General features: G+C 55.3%; 1 protein-coding gene across 3 annotated transcripts in view; it reads left to right on the top strand.

The window, feature by feature from the left end:
• Positions 1-14,360, top strand: part of HIPK2 (homeodomain interacting protein kinase 2) — a 118,010-nt gene extending 103,650 nt beyond the window's left edge. For all 3 annotated transcript variants that reach the window (XM_075558733.1, XM_075558732.1, XM_075558731.1), the window contains exons 14-15: positions 2,996-3,153; positions 3,735-14,360. In XM_075558733.1, the coding sequence (XP_075414848.1) occupies positions 2,996-3,153; positions 3,735-4,202 (626 nt within the window). In that variant the 3' untranslated portion in view covers positions 4,203-14,360. The remainder of the gene's footprint in view (positions 1-2,995; positions 3,154-3,734) is intronic.
• Positions 14,361-15,798: the final 1,438 nt, after the last annotated feature.

Below are 15,798 nucleotides of genomic sequence, written 5' to 3'. Positions count from 1 at the left end.
AGAGTCCCTGAGGACAGCACCTGGAGCCAAGTCTCCAAGAGCCTCCTCCGGACAGCACCCAAATGGAGTTACTGGAAGGGCGTGGGATGGGGTGCAAGTCCAGCAAGGGAACTGGCCGGGACCAGGCCCTGGTGCTCCTGGCACACTGCCTTCCCCATGTGACTCCCAGAGTCCATCCCGCCTGGGATCCCTGCCTCAGCCAGGAGATGGGTAAAGATAGCCAAGAGCCCACGCTGGGGGCCCTGAACATGTGCTGAGCACCACCGGGGACCTGCTTCAGACATCCTGGCCAGCTCTCAGAAGCCTCGGGCCCTGCCTGTGCCTCTCCTCTTGTGCACCCCGACACTGGGCACCTTCCACACAGTCTTCTCAGGGACAGTGGGTGGCCTTTTCCATAGTGCCTGGATTATTCATCTGGACCTTCAGTCATCTGTACTCTGGGGAGAGTGGAGAGGCAGGCGAGCACCCAGTGTGCAGCCACACCCACCCCTGCAGGGTGTCCTTCACAGTAGGCACCCTGCCCTTCGAGCCCCAGACCCGCCGTGCTGAGAGGCAGCCAGCACGGATGGCTCTTCACAGAAGCTGGCAAAGATGGCTGGTTCCCCGTCAGCACCCTCATCCTGTTCCTCCTGGTGCCTCAGGGAGCTCTTGGGCTCTTGTTCATGGAGACTATTCCCACACCCTGCTTGGTCATCACTGTGTGTCTGGAATTGGTGGGTCACCAAAGACTAATCGAAAGGTGTCAACAAGCTGAGGAAGGCCCAGAAACACTGACTCATCCATGCCAATAAATTTGGAAGACGGCTACAGAAAAGCACATGGCGCTATGGGCATCGTTGCCGGTGTCAGATGAATCTTGGCTGAAAACAGAGACTAGCAGAAAGATGGTGACTGGTGTTCTTTGGACGCTGCAAAGGCATTTGACTGTGTGGACCTGTGTCAGTCCGGGTAGACTAGAGAAACAAACTCATAGACACACATAGGTGTGTAAGAAAGAGCTTTATATACAAGAGCAATTAAATGTTGAGAAAACAGCCCAGATCAAGTCCTTAAGTCTGATATTAGCCCTTATGCCTGATATCAATCTATAAATTCCTCTTGAAACTTATGCAACACATGCAATGCAGGAAGATCCCAGGCCAGTGGGTGGAAAGTCTTGTGGTTCCAGTGGCAGTGAAGGCATCTCAGTGCTGACAGGGGTCTGTCTCCACGTGGCTCCTCCAGCTCCAGGGCTCTGGCTGCATCAGTGTAGCTCCATCAGGCTGGTCCTCAGTAATGTCTCCCAGGGAGTGAGCATGTGTCCCATCTCCAACAAGCTATTTATCTCCATAGTGCCTCCAAATGAGGTCATCAAGCTGCGACCTGACTGACAGGCTAAACTCCACCCCTTCACTCTTAAGTCTCATATTGACAACAGATGATGTAACTACCACAGGGCCATAACAAACCCTGAATAACCTTGAGAAAAATGGGAATTCTGGAACGCTTCACTTTGCTCGTTCAGACCTTGTACATGGACCAAGAGGCAGCGGTGAGAACAGAACCAGGGAACAGTGCGGGGTTTAAAGTCAGGAAAGGTGTGTGCCAGGGTTGTCGCCTCTCACCACACTTATTCAGCCTGTGTGCAGAGCAGATCGCCAGAGAAGCTGGATTAGAAGAAGAGAGGAGCATGAGGATTAGAGGAAGACTTACTAACAACCAGTAGTGTGCAGATGACATAGCCATGCTTTCTGAAAGTGCGACGACTTGAAGCACTTGCCGATGAAAATCAAGCAGTGCGGTCCTCAGTGTGAATTAAAACTCCGTGTAAGGAAACCCCAAATCCTCCCAGTTGGACCGGAAGATGATAGCATAACAAATGGAGAAAAGATTCACGTTGTCGGGGTTTGTTTCGTTTGGCTTGGATCCACAGCCATGTTCATGGAAGCTGCACTGGAGAAATCAAATGATGCACTGCGTTAGGGGAATCAGCTGCACAAGACCGCTTCAAAGTGCTGAAGAGCAAATACGTCACTTTGAAAAGTGCGCCTGGCCCAGGCGATGGGCTTTCCAGTGCCCTGCGGTGCATGGCAATCGCAGAGTGAATACGGAGATCACAGGAACTCCAGCGCAGTGGAATGGCGGTGCTGGTGGTGGCTGTGAGAGCGCCCTGGGCCGCCAGGACAAACAAATCTGTCGTAGGAGAAGCAGAGCCAGAATGCTGCTTAGAAGCCAGAATTGGGAGACATCATCTCAGTACTTTAGACGGGCCATGATGCTGGGTCAAGCCGAAGATGGGTGAAGAAGAGGAAGCCCACCCAGGAGATGGACGGACACGGTGGCTTCAACAGTGGGGTCCAACATAAGGACCATGGTGAGGACGGCACAGGACCGGGCAGTGTCCCACTCTGTTGTACACAGAGTCGCTATGAGCTGGATCTCCCTTGATGGCACCTTACACCAACAATGCTTCTCTGAGTCTCAGCTGACAGCCCCACCCTAACGCTCACCCTACGCTGGGGGAGGCCCTGACGAAGCACAAAGGACATCCTTCTCCCCTCTGCTTCTTAGATTTTCCGTGACTCTCACCAGGCGGCGGAGGAAAGATAAGTCCAAAACAGGCCTGGACCCGTAGAAAGTAGAAGGAATGAAAGTCTTTTATATTCCAAACACTTGACCTCCAGGAGTGCTCTGCCCTGTCCCTGGTAGCAGGAATGGCCCCTCCCAGAGGGCTATTGGGGCCTATAGTCTCTGGCTGTGACTCAAGCCACTTCCCTGACACTCACCCATTTCCCTCTGCTCCATCCCACCCTCAGAGACCCAGACAGCGTTGAGGCTCATGATGTGCCCAGCGCCCGGTTACCAGTGTGGCACCAAGCAAGGCACCATGGTCCCAGGCCCCAGGGAGCTGGCCTCAAATGTGCTTGTTCCACAAGCCCACAGACTCTCTACTGGGCACCTCGTCCCGTGTCCCTCCCATTCCACCCAGCTAACCAGTGGCCTCTCCTCCCAACAGTCAGCGCTGGCCACCACTCATCCTTCTACAAGTCCAAGTCCTCCAGCAACGTGACCTCCACCAGCGGCCACACATCAGGGACCTCATCTGGAGCCATTACCTACAGGCAACCACGGCCAGGACCACACTTCCAGCAGCAGCCTCTGAATCTCAGCCAGGTGAGCGCCCCCCCACCCACCCACCACCACCAGGGCAGCCGGGTAAGGACAGGACCACCCGAAAGTGCCTCCTTCCTGAGGGTGGAGGGTGGAGAGCAAACCCCAAGTGGTTCAGAACACAGCACCCTGATGCCAGAGCTTAAAAATGGGGAAGAGGGCGGCCAGGGTGTGGGGGGGAGGGCTGTCCCCATGCAGCTGGCCTGAGACCCAGACAGAGGTTGACTGCCACGTTGAGAGGCCCCAGTAAAGGAGCTAAGCAGGAGCTGTTGTTCAGGCTGGGAGGGACTCGGGTCCTGCCCCTGGGTGGTCACTGGAGGTGGCAGCTGTGTGGCTGGCTTGCCTGGGAGTTTTTTTGTTTGTTTGTTTTGGGGGGATCATAGAAGCGCATGCAGCTAAGGGTTCAAGTCTGCCATCAACAGGCCCCCTTAAATGAAGGCCCCCTTGGCTCAGAGCAGTGTACTGGGCACCTGTGGGGATTCTGCCACTGCCTGGCCCAGACATTGTGCCCCCTGACAGGAGCAGGCAGCATGGCTCTAGTTTTATGCACTCCCCCTCAATCACCCCCTCTTTGCCTCCTGCAGGCCCAGCAGCACATCAGCGCAGACCGAGCAGGGAGCCACCGCAGGCAGCAGGCCTATATCGCCCCCACGATGGCCCAAGCCCCCTACTCCTTCCCACACAACAGCCCCAGCCACGGCGCAGTTCACCCCCACCTGGCCGCTGCGGCTGCTGCCCACCTCCCAGCCCAGCCTCACCTGTACACGTACACGGCCCCCGCGGCCCTGGGCTCCACCGGCACAGTGGCCCACCTGGTGGCCTCCCAGGGCTCAGCCCGCCACCCTGTGCAGCACACCGCCTACCCCGCCAGCATCGTCCACCAGGTGCCCGTGAGCATGGGTCCACGGGTGCTGCCCTCGCCCACCCTCCACCCGAGTCAATACCCTGCCCAGTTCGCCCACCAGACCTACATCAGCGCCTCGCCGGCCTCTACCGTCTACACTGGATACCCGCTGAGTCCCGCCAAGGTCAACCAGTACCCTTACCTATAAACGCTGGGGAGGGGGCGGCCAGCGGCCGGGGTGGGGGGCAATGCATACTGAAGACCCTGCCACACAGACGGGGCAGGGTACAGGGAGCAGGGGCGGGCAGACGGAAACGTGAACCAAGAAGGAAATGACTCAGAGTGGAGGAGAGACGTTTTAAAAAGAGGGGATTTGGGTGGGGTGGGGGGAGATCTATGCTTTTTATGTTAAAAAGGAAGAAAGAAGAAAAAGAAAGGCGTCCAGCGTAAGGAACACATCCAGCTCTCAGCCCACTCTGCACCCAGCGGGCACAGAGACGGGGCATTGCGGAAGATTCCGGAAGCAGGGGGGCGGGGAGAAGGGCGGGTCCCAGGATCTGAAGAACTTTAATCTATGAACTTCTCAAAGACTATTTTCTTAGGGCAGCAGGTGACGTTGGAAGTGTTTGCTGCCAGGGACGCCGCCGGCTGTGGAGATCCAATAGATTTTTAATGAATTCAACGTAAGCATTAGGGATTTTTCCAGAACTCTGAGTGCCAGGCTGAGCCCTGGCGAGGCTGATGTTTGGGGAGGGGGTAGGGTTGGGGTGTGAGAGGCAGACGCAGAGACGTCTGGTTTCGGGGTGGAGAGCCCCGGAGAGGGGCTAGCTGGCCTTCCTGCCCGCTCTGGACAAATCCCTAAGCAATGTGATTCCTAAAAACGTGGCGAGGTTGCGTTCCTTTCTTCCAAGGGTTTAGGTTCGGTTTGGTGCGACCCCCTAGTGGCGCAGCGGAGGGCTGGCGGTCGTCCCCGGCGGCCCCCCCAGAGTAGGATGTAGCATTCTGCCCCCGCATCGTCCAGTTCGAGCTCCGCTCCAGCGATACCAACAGACGATTCCTCAATGCGACTGCACAAAGATGAGTGACTTCCCCCAGGCGGGTGCCCCGCGGAGTGGCCCGGGCGCGCGTGTGTGTGCGCGCGCGCGCGTGAGCTCGTGCGTGCGTGCGTGCGTGCGTGCGCGCGCGCGTCGTGGCCCTGACCGCCCTCCCAGTCCTGGATTTACATCTCCCTCCTAGTGCCTTACGGAAGGGCAGCCGCGTCCAGGGCCACCGCCGCTGGGACGCCAAGCAGCCACCGCGGCCCGTGCTCTTGGGACCTTCTCCTCCAGCCTTCCCTGGGGCGCCTCGTATCTCGTGTGTCCCTTAGTCGTGTCGCCTCGCGCTGTCACAGAAGGGTGTGGGCAGCCTGCGGGCCTGAGACGGAGGCCGGAGCATGGGGCCGTGGGCGTGGCTTGAGTGAGTTCTGTGGGGCGGGGCATCACGGTCATGGTCTTGACGCTGTGCACCAAGTGCTGCGGCCTCGCCCTGCTTGCTTCCGCGCTGGGGTGTTGGGACAAGATGCAGCCAGCCCATCGTGACCGCCCCCCAGGCCACCCACAGCAGGGAGAAGGCAGCCTGGCCACATCACAGGACCACAAGGGGTCATGGCCCCAGCCAGGCGCGGCTGGTTTTGTGTTTGGGGAGGTCTGAAAGGAGGGTTACTGCGAGGGTCTCCGGGAGCAGGGGTCGCCCACAGCACTTTGGGAAACATACCCACTGGCAGTGACCGTTTCCGACGAAATGTGCCCTTCACCCTCTGCCACCCCAGACGCATTCTCGACCTTTTCTCAGGCTTGGAACACCGCCGGGGGCCCGGGTGGGGTTGGCTCTACTTGTCATTCTTGGCTAACGACCCCTGAGGGCAGAGGGAGGTGTCCACTGGGGGCGCGGGTGTGGGGGGAACTTTGGGGGTCCCTCCACCCAGTCTGAGGCCTCCCCGAATGACCTACTGTGAAAGGAATGTGTGCGGGGAACCCCGACTTCATCCCACTCAGCCTTGAAGCTGCTACCTTATTTCTTAGCTGTGAAGTAACGCTGGAAAACCCCACCCCTGCCCCACAGTGAGCCCTCCTGACCTTACAAAGAAGGGGTCCCCACCCTGGAGCACGTGTCCCTGGCTGGGGGAATCTCACGACCCAACGTTTCTGTAGACGGTGAAGGAGGTTGGCCGGCCAACCCGACTCTCCTCTTGGTGACCATAGTAATGTGTCTTTGTCCCGAGGTGGACTGTCGGGGGAAATGGTCAGTGAGGGTCAAGCTTTCCTTGGACACAGGAGCCAGAGCCCCCCTCCCCCCACACACACACACACACCAGCCTGGGAGACGCCGGTCACAGGTCCCACCTGGCAGCCAGGTGGCAGCCATGTCTCAGACCAATGTCATGGCTCTAGGTGACCTTCCGTTTGCCTTATCGGGTGGCTTCCTGGATGCCCATCCTAGCCAGCTGCAGCCTCTCCAGACAGACCTCTGAGCAGAAACCACAGCCACCCTTCCAGTCTGAAGTCCATGCTCAGCCCACTTGACAGGACTAGCCTGTTCCTTGTCCCCACCGACCCCCCCACCCCCCACCCATCCTCCTCTCCCCAGCAGGAGTGAGTGCGATGTCATTGTAGGAGGAGTTGTTTGGGGTCTTTGCCATTGTCAAGCTTGTCGTTCCTGGGGGTGTGTGGGGGAAGGGGTTTGAAAGCGCATTTATTCTGAGGTGTTCACCTGTGGACTGGTTCTGTCTGTGAGCGTGTGAGTAGACAGAGGGACACCCAGATGTCTGACTTGTGAGACTGGGGGGAGGGGTACAGTTGTTGCCATCACCTCCGTTCTGCCCTGTGTCCCTCTGGATTCCCCATGGGCTGTGACAACTCTGAGGGAGGGGGGGTGGCCCCCATCGCCAAACCCTCCTCTAACCCTCAAAGTTTAGTCACCCCACCTCTGCTGCTTTACCTATCCCGAAGAAAAACCCCCTCTGCCCAGAGCTAGCACACACCTGTTCCCGTCACACACCAGGATGGTGGCTTATGTCCTTCTGTGCACAGACAGTTGACCCCTCCTAGAGCCTCTGGGGGGTGATGAACTGATGTCACCGTGATGGATGGGCAAGTGGTCTCAGTTCATCCTCCCTCCCTTGGTAGCAGTGCTGCCTCTCCCCCGCACACCCTCCTAGCACCCGGTCTGAAGACAAAAGAAAGCAGTGACCAAATGGTAGTTGATGGGTGGGACCCAGACCCACAGCCTTTCACACGTGGTGCCACGCCCACCAAGGGGTCACTGCCATGAAGCACTGCTCGGCCGCAGCAGCCTGCCACCCACCCGCCTACCCCAAATGGGCTCCTTGGCAAAGCCTTCCAGCACTGGCCGTGGAGGAAGAGGGTTTATACGGGCGCGTTCTCTGCAGGAAGGAAAAAGAGGTCAGTCTGGCTGCCCCACCCCCAGTGTCTGAAGACATCCCTGCACCCTCCCTTCCCTCACCTGACCGCCTCTCCAGCATCCCCTCCCGCAGAGGTGTGGATCAGAGATCCCAGGAGAGGGTCCCAGCAAGGAGGCCAGACCCTCCCCTGACGGATGAGCAGGGACCCTGGACTCCCACCACGAGCCCAGACCTGGCCCCCCTGGAGGAATGTCAGCAAGTCTTCAGGCATAACTGGGGCCTCCGTGAAGACCTGCCGTGAGGACGGCAGTGGCCAGGGAAGGTGGAAGGACAGGTGGAGAGCTCTCACACTGGTACCCTGGAGGGTGGCTTGCTGCTAACCGGCTGGCTCTCGTCTCTGATGCCATGCCCATTTCCAAGGGCTGGGGTGAGCAGGCCAAGGTGTGGGCACAATGCCAGTGGACACGAAGGTGGATCCCGGCAGGGCTGACTCAGCGGGGAGAAGGGTTGGTGGGTGGCGCTGTGTGGCCTGTCCTCTCTGAGGGCGGCTAAGAGACACACACCGCCCCCCGTAGGTGTCCCCCTCTCCCCACCAGAAGACTCAACACAGCAGGTTGTTGGGTGTGAGGAAGGGATGTTGCCCTGGAGCGGGCCAGTGGGATTGCAGACGCTCATTTCTGAACAAGCTGGCGGCAGAGGGTTTGGGTGTGTGAGTGCGTGCGAGTGCGTGGAGCAGACGGTCTTGGAAACTGGAGAAGGGCAATGAGGAGGCTTCCGGAAGTCTTTCAGATGGTTCATGGTTGATAAAGCGCAATGCCTCCCCAGCCCCGGCCTGGCTCTCAGTCCCGGGCGGTGTTGGGCGCCGGGCCGTGGTGACCTGTGACAGAAACCAGAGAGAAGAACATCACTAGGTTAAGACAATTCCTCAGAAAGGCAAGGATCCTTCCCGGCCCACCCCGCCTTCCCTCCAGGGCCTCCACCCCACACCCTGTCTGTTTCCCCCTCTCGCTCCTGACCTCTGCCGGCCCAGCAGGGAGGCCTCAAATGAGCAGGTGGGAGCTGTCCTCACCAAACTGACCCCAGAAGCTAAACCTGCCCCTTCTTTTAGCCAAAGAAACTCTGAGACCTAAGGCCAAGATGGCTTTCCGTCTCCCCTCTGGGCAATAACGTCATCTCTAGTCGGGGGCTCCAGAGTGCCGTCCTTCCTCGAAATTCAGTCCCAACTCGTGTTCCGATGGCTCTTCATCTCGTCGAATTTGTGCCCACCCCTCTCTCACCTCTGCCAGGCGGCCGGCTGTGCGGGGTTGAGCACCCGGGGGCCTCCCGCCACTGCCAGTCCTTTTCCACGGTGATGCCTTAGGACTCGCTCTTCTCACCGCCACAGAGAAGGTCCCCTGGCATTCTGTCGGGAACCAGAGCCTCTTTAGATGCAGAAGACACACGGGAAGGCTTCCAGCACCGATGTTCATGGTACCCACCCGACCCAGCAGAGGCCCCTGTTCTGGAGTTCAAGAGAGCACCTGGCTGGTGGGGTCTCCCCTCAGGCCCACGGAGAGTGACATAAGAGGGTGATTCACTGAGCACCCAGCCCACTGGGGAGTTGTCTGGGCATCTCACAAGAACCCCCTCAAATCTTTGGCAGCCACTGGTCTGAGACTCCGCCAAAAAATGCTCTGTGATATCTCTCTCTCTCTCTCTCTCTCTCTCTCTCCTTTTCTTGCCTCTCCTTTTAAAAAGCGAACCCACGGCTGCAGTTGTGTTGACTGCCTCGTGGCGGCCCAGGCGTAGCAGAATAGGACTGTGCTGCTTAGGTGTTTCGTGGTTGGTTTTCAGATGTGGAATTGCCAGGCCTTTCTTCCACGGCCTCTGGGTGGGCTCAACCCACCCAACTTTGTCTCAGTGGGAGCCAAGTGTGCAGCACCCAGGGAGTCCCTACCAGTCTCTGATCGCCGCAGTTACTGAAGGCTCACAGCCCCTCGCCTGCCTGCCCCGCCCCCCGAAACGAGGAAGCTGACCCGCTGAGCAAGTGGCATGTGTTAAAAGAAAGGTGCAGCAATGGTAGCCCCAAATCCCCACGTTTGTAATGTGGCTTCTGCTCACCGGGCCTTGGTTTTTGTTTTGCTTTGTTACTTTTGTAATTAACAGCACCAAGCAGCCACCCATTTCTCTGGAACCATTCGATGGGAGTCCCCCTTGCTGTGTGCCAAACACTGTGCTAAAAGCTGCCCGTCCCTCAGCCCGTGAGATCACCGATCGTAGCTTCCCGACAGCGGGGACAACTGGCCTGAGAGCTCCGGGACCTCCTCAGGATCCCAAGGCCAGCACCCAGCAGAGCCCGGGCAGGGACCCAGCTGTCCAGCCCCAGCACAGTGGTCCCAACCAGCTGCCCCCACCACCTCCTGTGAGTTTGTGCTGAGAAGGGCCTGTGAGGACCGCGAGCCTCACGCCACTCCACGCTGAAACTCAGCAGAAGGTCAATGCAATGAGGGAGTCGGCTCCCTAGTCGACGCAGGTGGAAGCGTGCCCCCCCACCCCACCCCCGCCCCCAGCTTATGTAACTTGTTGAGAAAACCTTCGGAGAGGCTCTTGCGGGTCGCAGAGTAGAATCCATTTTCGGTTTCTCTCCAGTGTGCACTGGGGCTCAAGCAGCGCTGCTAGCCCAAACTCTTGGAAGCGTGAAAAAGAGTCTTTTCTCCCGTTCCGTTTGTGTTTTATTTTTTGAAATAACGTTTCCTCATTAATGGTCCATTCTAGAAAGGCAATACTAAAAGTATATATATTTTTTTTCAAAATTCTATTTTTTACTGCACTGATAAACATCACCACAACTAACTCAGATCTCGGCAATAGATGCCCCTCGTCAGCTCTCGGAGGGAGCCAGGCGAGGGACCACACCAAGCGTGTGTACATTCTGGCGTGTGGCTTTGGTGCCCAGGAACTTCCTCCTGCTTCCTCTTCCCTTCTGTTGTGTTGTTTGGTTTGGGGTCTGGGGCTGTTTGGCTTTGTTTTTAAAGGGTGGGTGGGGAACAGGACTTAAAGGGTCAGGGGCCAAACAAAACTTTCGGAGAAACGGCAAGTCACAGTTGCAGGAACAGAGAAAAGCTGCACAGCTGCTGGGCTCCAAGGAAAGTAATGCTGACACGCTTTTAAATTTTGCTTGAAAGGTGGTTAGACTCTACATATGCTTTGGGACTAGATCTTTCATTTAGATACATGTCATTTGTTAGGAGCCATCTCCTCCGATGTTGGGTTGCTTGTTTGTTGTCTCTTAAAAACTCTGTTAGACTGGCTCCAGGCTTGTTTGCCTAAATTCTTAGGTCGTTTACACACGTTCTGGGATCCTCTGGAACTTTGACTCCATTGGAAGCAAACCCAGCTAATCAGGATTTGAGATCCTGGTTGGTTGCTATAGGTATTCTGGAATCTTCCGGAACGCCCGCAGATTTTTTTTCTAAAGAAGGTTTTAGAAGCATCCTCTTACACAAACTGTGACCTAATGGCAATAATTACCTCAAATGTGGGCATTCATCCTGGTGTTAGCGTTTCTTTAAAATCACATCGCCAGCTTGGTGTAGGAACTGTACGTGAACTGAAAATAATGAATTGCACCCGCCCCCCTCCTCGGCACCCTACCCCCCAGCCAGCACCCCAGCCATTGTTGCTTAACTGAATTCCAAAAATAGCTCATCTTTACAGAAATCTTAAAAATCAAGGAGCTAGTGACCCTTGGTGCGGTGTCATGGACTGTGATGCCGGTGCCCGTGTTGAGCACATACCATTTTAGCTGCTGTGAAAGTCATGTGGCCTTCCGAGACCCCAGAAGAGCCGCGATCTCCGGGCGTTCCCTCTGGAATCAGCTGTGGGCTCTTGTGAGCATCCTTCTGGCTACATGGGTTCTAGTTTACATTTAGGCTGGTACCTTGAAAACCTTCTGCTTGTAACTGACACCTCCAAGCCCTGGCAGCACTCTCTTTGGTCACAGGCAAATGTGCCCTTCCATGTCACTGGTCCATGTAATCTACAAGGATGTAACAAGCAAACCCAGACCAAGTGGGAAGGGGAACCCCAAGCCCCATCGCCACTGGTCTGCTGTGCACACCCCTTGTCCCTGGGTACTAGAGAGAACAGGTCCCGGCCCCTTGTTGTGTCATGACTTAAGTATTTAACTTTTTCATAGCTCCACTGACTTCCAGCTGCCAGGCCAGAGAGGACACCGGGGCTTAGAAGGCCCTGAAGGGACAGCTGCTATTTCTGGGGGCCCGACCGTAGTTCAGTTAACTGCTTGGCAGGGTTTTTCATCCATCTGCTGTTCTTGATTCATTTTTCTCCCCCGAACAAGATCCAGGGACGCGTTGACTTTGTGTGCATCCTCAAGCTTAGATTTGGCACCTGGGATGCTGGGAAGGGTCCTTCCGAGGCTGTGAGTGCTGCTGAGCAGAAGGAAGGAGAGTGAGGGGCGGCGGGGAGTGGGTACCCAGGGCTGTCCACTGGAGGCCAGCGCAAGGGGAAACATGTTTGGAGTATCTTCAGGGATGAGGACGGGCACTGCTAGGGAAAGACATAAAAACATTTGTGGGGGGTGTTTCCTGAGAGCCTGGGTCTGTGTAGTCAAAAAGGCTTTCCTCTTAGCAGATACGCTCTTTCACACTACAAACTTTTGAGACCAGGGGCCTATTTTCTTACTTTTTTAATTTAATTTTTTTTTTTTTTGCGATTCCATGCATTTCACCCCCAGTGCAACTTCATCAACTGGGTAGTCTCATAGTTTTCTGTTAGAAATGTCCATGTGTAATAGTTCCCATCTTGCCTCGCCTCACAAACATCTCTCAGATTTCCTCTGTCTGTTCGTCTTGTCCTCAGCGTCAATTAACCAAATGAACTTGGATGTCATTGTCTGTGGGGCTTTAACCCTTATTTAAAACCTAGAGGTGTGGAAACTGGCTCCTTGTTGAATGTGAGGAGTGGGTGTGAGCTGTAGTCAGGACGGGTGCCTTCCACCTGGGCTCCGGTTTCTTCCAGCCCATCTCCAATGAGCCTCTCCTGGCTCCGCCTCCCTCTCCCAAGGGCCCCGCTGCTGATCTCCTTAAGTTAGGTCCTTGGCCTCATTCCCCCCCCCCCCAGGACCCCCAGGAACCTCCCAGGAATGGGGAGAAGGACCCGCTTGGCACCCGCTTGAGAAGGGGTGGTCTTGCCTCCGACCTACGTCCACCGGCTTGGTTGAAGGGGCAGTGGACTTTTCCGTACTTTTATTGTTGTTGTTGTTGTTGTTATTATTATTATTATGTTAATAGTTGGGCTCAGGTTTTAAGGAAGAACTTGGGAAGTGGGAAGTGGCCTGACCACACGCATCCTCTGTAGCTTTTCCGTGACTTCTGAATGGTGACATCTCCTTCCGCCCCACCCATCCCCAGCAGCCCCTCAAAGGCAAACCTTAATGGTAGGGGCAGCCTCCACGAGCAGTGTCTCCCCGTCCCTTCAAACCCACCCGCCCCCTCATTTCTGAGGGGCTGCCCACCGAAGCTTGCCCCCATGGCACAGTCATGCCTGGCCCCACCCCGAGCGTCCCCTGCTCTGCGCGTGTGCGTTGTTAACCAAATGCAGGAGACAAGGAAGTCAGGCTGGAGGACGGCGGCGGAGGTTCTAGTTTAGTAGAATCACTGTATAGATATAGATATATATGTGTGTGTCTATATATCTCTCTCTCAAACCAAATTTCTGATAGGAAAAGGATAGCTTTATGGATGAGGAGGAAGAGGGGCCAGGAGGTGGGCCATGGATGGTGGTCAGCCGAGGAGAACCGTGAGTGGGGGCAGCCCCGAGGGTTCCGCTGTCACCTCCCCGCCCCTGCAGTCAAGGGCATGGACAGGTGAGAAGGTCAGTGAGCCTCGCCTGGGTTTTCCCATCCCATTTCCGTTGGCCAGCCGTACTGAGCCGCAGCCTGAGGTGGTGCATCCGGTCCCCACAAGGGTGTCCTTTTGGATGGAAGAGACGGATCTGTAGGCATGTTTGCCTTCCGCCTGCCTGCGAATCGAGGGCATTCTGGCCATCAGGGCTCTCTCCCTGGAAGGAGAACAGGGGGAGGGGATCTGCTGGCCCAGTCCCAGGGACAGGGCTCCCTCCCCAAGGCCGTCTCACCCAGCTCCCACCCCACCCCACCATCTCAGCCCAGTGGCCCCATGACAGCAAGGCCTGGTCTGTTGTGTCCCTTCACTGTGCGGTTTCTGTAGTAAAAAGTGTTAACTCCACGTTAATCTTTGTGAAAATTATCGCGTGCAACAGTATTTTGTCGTGAACCTCTTTTTTTCCCCCCTCTGTGAATTGTCCCCTCTCTTTTTTTATTTATAAATGTCTACTTTTTGGTTTCTCTTTTGTTTTTTTTTTCTTTTCTTTCTTTCTTTATTTTGGAGACAAACCAATGTAATGTAGACCTCTGTGTAGCCTGTCCTTTAGTCACATAGGTATGTTACAGGAATGGATATTTTACTTGGCTTTAGGATGTTTTACAAGAAAACTCATTCTTTAACTGATCCAAGTTCTTGCTACTAAAAATGCTTGTGTTTTTTCATCATGACGTCGTGTGCTTCTAAATTAATAATCATTTTCGTTGTAGAAAAATGGAGTGAATTTATATTAGTCTTGGAAACTAATAATAGCATTGTAAATTTATGAGATGATTTTAACAGAAAAAATTATAGAAGAATAGAGTTATTTTAATTGTAATATGACTAACTGTAGGGTGAGAAAGGGGTCCCGTTGTGGTGAACTATGTTATTATAGCTTGTTACTCACAGTTTCTTTTTGATCATATTTTCGGTCTCTGAGGTGAAACGAGTTATTAAAATTTGTAAACTCACATATGCATATTGTATATGTGTAGAGATGTAATCACACTTTGTCTTGGAGTTACATTAAACTGTTTGAAATCCTGCACACTCATCCGGGCCTTTTCTCTGCCCCACACTCAAACCACCTGCATGACTCCAGGGGTGATGTGACAAGGGGCATCTTTGGGGCGAGGGCTGGGGGCGGGATGGGGTCGGCAACCCTTCCAGGAAGTATGCGGTGCTTCCAGAAACGTCCACAGACCCCTGGAAAAGTTGCTTTGGCAAGAGCTGTGTGAGCGCTGTCTTCACAGCCAGGATCAGAGGAACTGCTGCGGAAGCGAGCAGCTCCTGGGATGTGGCCCTTGGGTTCGAGGTTCTAGGGTCAAGAATGTCACTGAAGGAGAGCATTTCATCCGTCTGAAACAGGACAGAGACAGCTCATCCAGACCAGGGAGGTCACGTGGCCGCCAAGGGTTTACGAGGCTTCAACAGGACACCGGAGGACGGAGTGAGCTGTCACAGAAGCAGGATGGGTGGCAGATCAAGGCATCACAGTTGCGGGCGGGAACACAGAAACAGGAAGGAGATGGGTACACATTGGACGCTAGACAGGAGAGCTTACAAGACAGGCTGCGAGACCCTCCCACCAACACAGTCAGGGTAGGACTCATGACCATTCAACCTCATGACCCCACTCTGCATCAGGGGAGCCCCTCTGGGCAGCTGCTCCTGCCAGGAGGGGTGAGGGCAGCGTTGTAACCCACATGCTCACACAGGCTGCCTGAGGGCAAGACGGCTGACATTTCGGTTTCACAGAAGGAATCCAGCAGAGCCTTGATCCTCATGGCGTCTCTGCAAAGGGCTTTGGGCTTTTGTTGTCTGTAGACTCCAAACCCAGTCCTGAGAACGCAAGCCCACAAACAAGGGTCTTGGTTTCATGGGACATCCCGCTAGGTTGGCCCAGTGGCATGTTTAGGGTTTCTGTTCTCTCACCTACTAGTCTGTCTTCAAAGCCTGCAGGCAACCATCCGAGGGCCAGCAGTGGGTCCCTCCGCCCTGGGAGCACCAGGGGGGAGGAGGAGGGTGTGGACGGTGTAGCTCACTGCCTTCCCTGCCAAGAATGCAGAAGTGGATAGCACCAGGCTATTGTTGCCAAACCTTTCAACCGGGACCGACAGATGGGTCCTGATGAAAAGGGCAAGCAGCAAAAATGTGGAACAGAACTTCAAATTCCCAGAGTCCAGACTGGCTGGACCCCTGGAAACCTGGAAGACTCTCACCTGCGATACTCGTCAAACTTTAAAACAGAACTGTGTCCCTGCAGCAATGATTGTATAACTCTTCATGATGTGATCGCACTCTTTCATTGTATGCTGTGTGGATTATATGCCAATAAAACTTTAACACACAAAAAAAAGGTCATCTTTGAGAAGTGCACTTAAAACATACATTCATCTTATGAGGCCTGAGGGACAACCATACAGGTAAACATAGGTGTGAACGTGGGACAGGAGGCTATGTGGGGTCAAACAACTAGGGCCGAGCTCACCGGAATGGTGGCGCCCCGTGACGAAGGTAAG

Source organism: Tenrec ecaudatus, chromosome 9 (genome assembly GCF_050624435.1).
Source record: "Tenrec ecaudatus isolate mTenEca1 chromosome 9, mTenEca1.hap1, whole genome shotgun sequence".
NCBI lineage: Eukaryota > Metazoa > Chordata > Mammalia > Afrosoricida > Tenrecidae > Tenrec > Tenrec ecaudatus.
The sequence above is the reverse complement of the archived record's forward strand: the minus strand, read 5'-3'. Positions and strand labels throughout refer to the sequence as shown.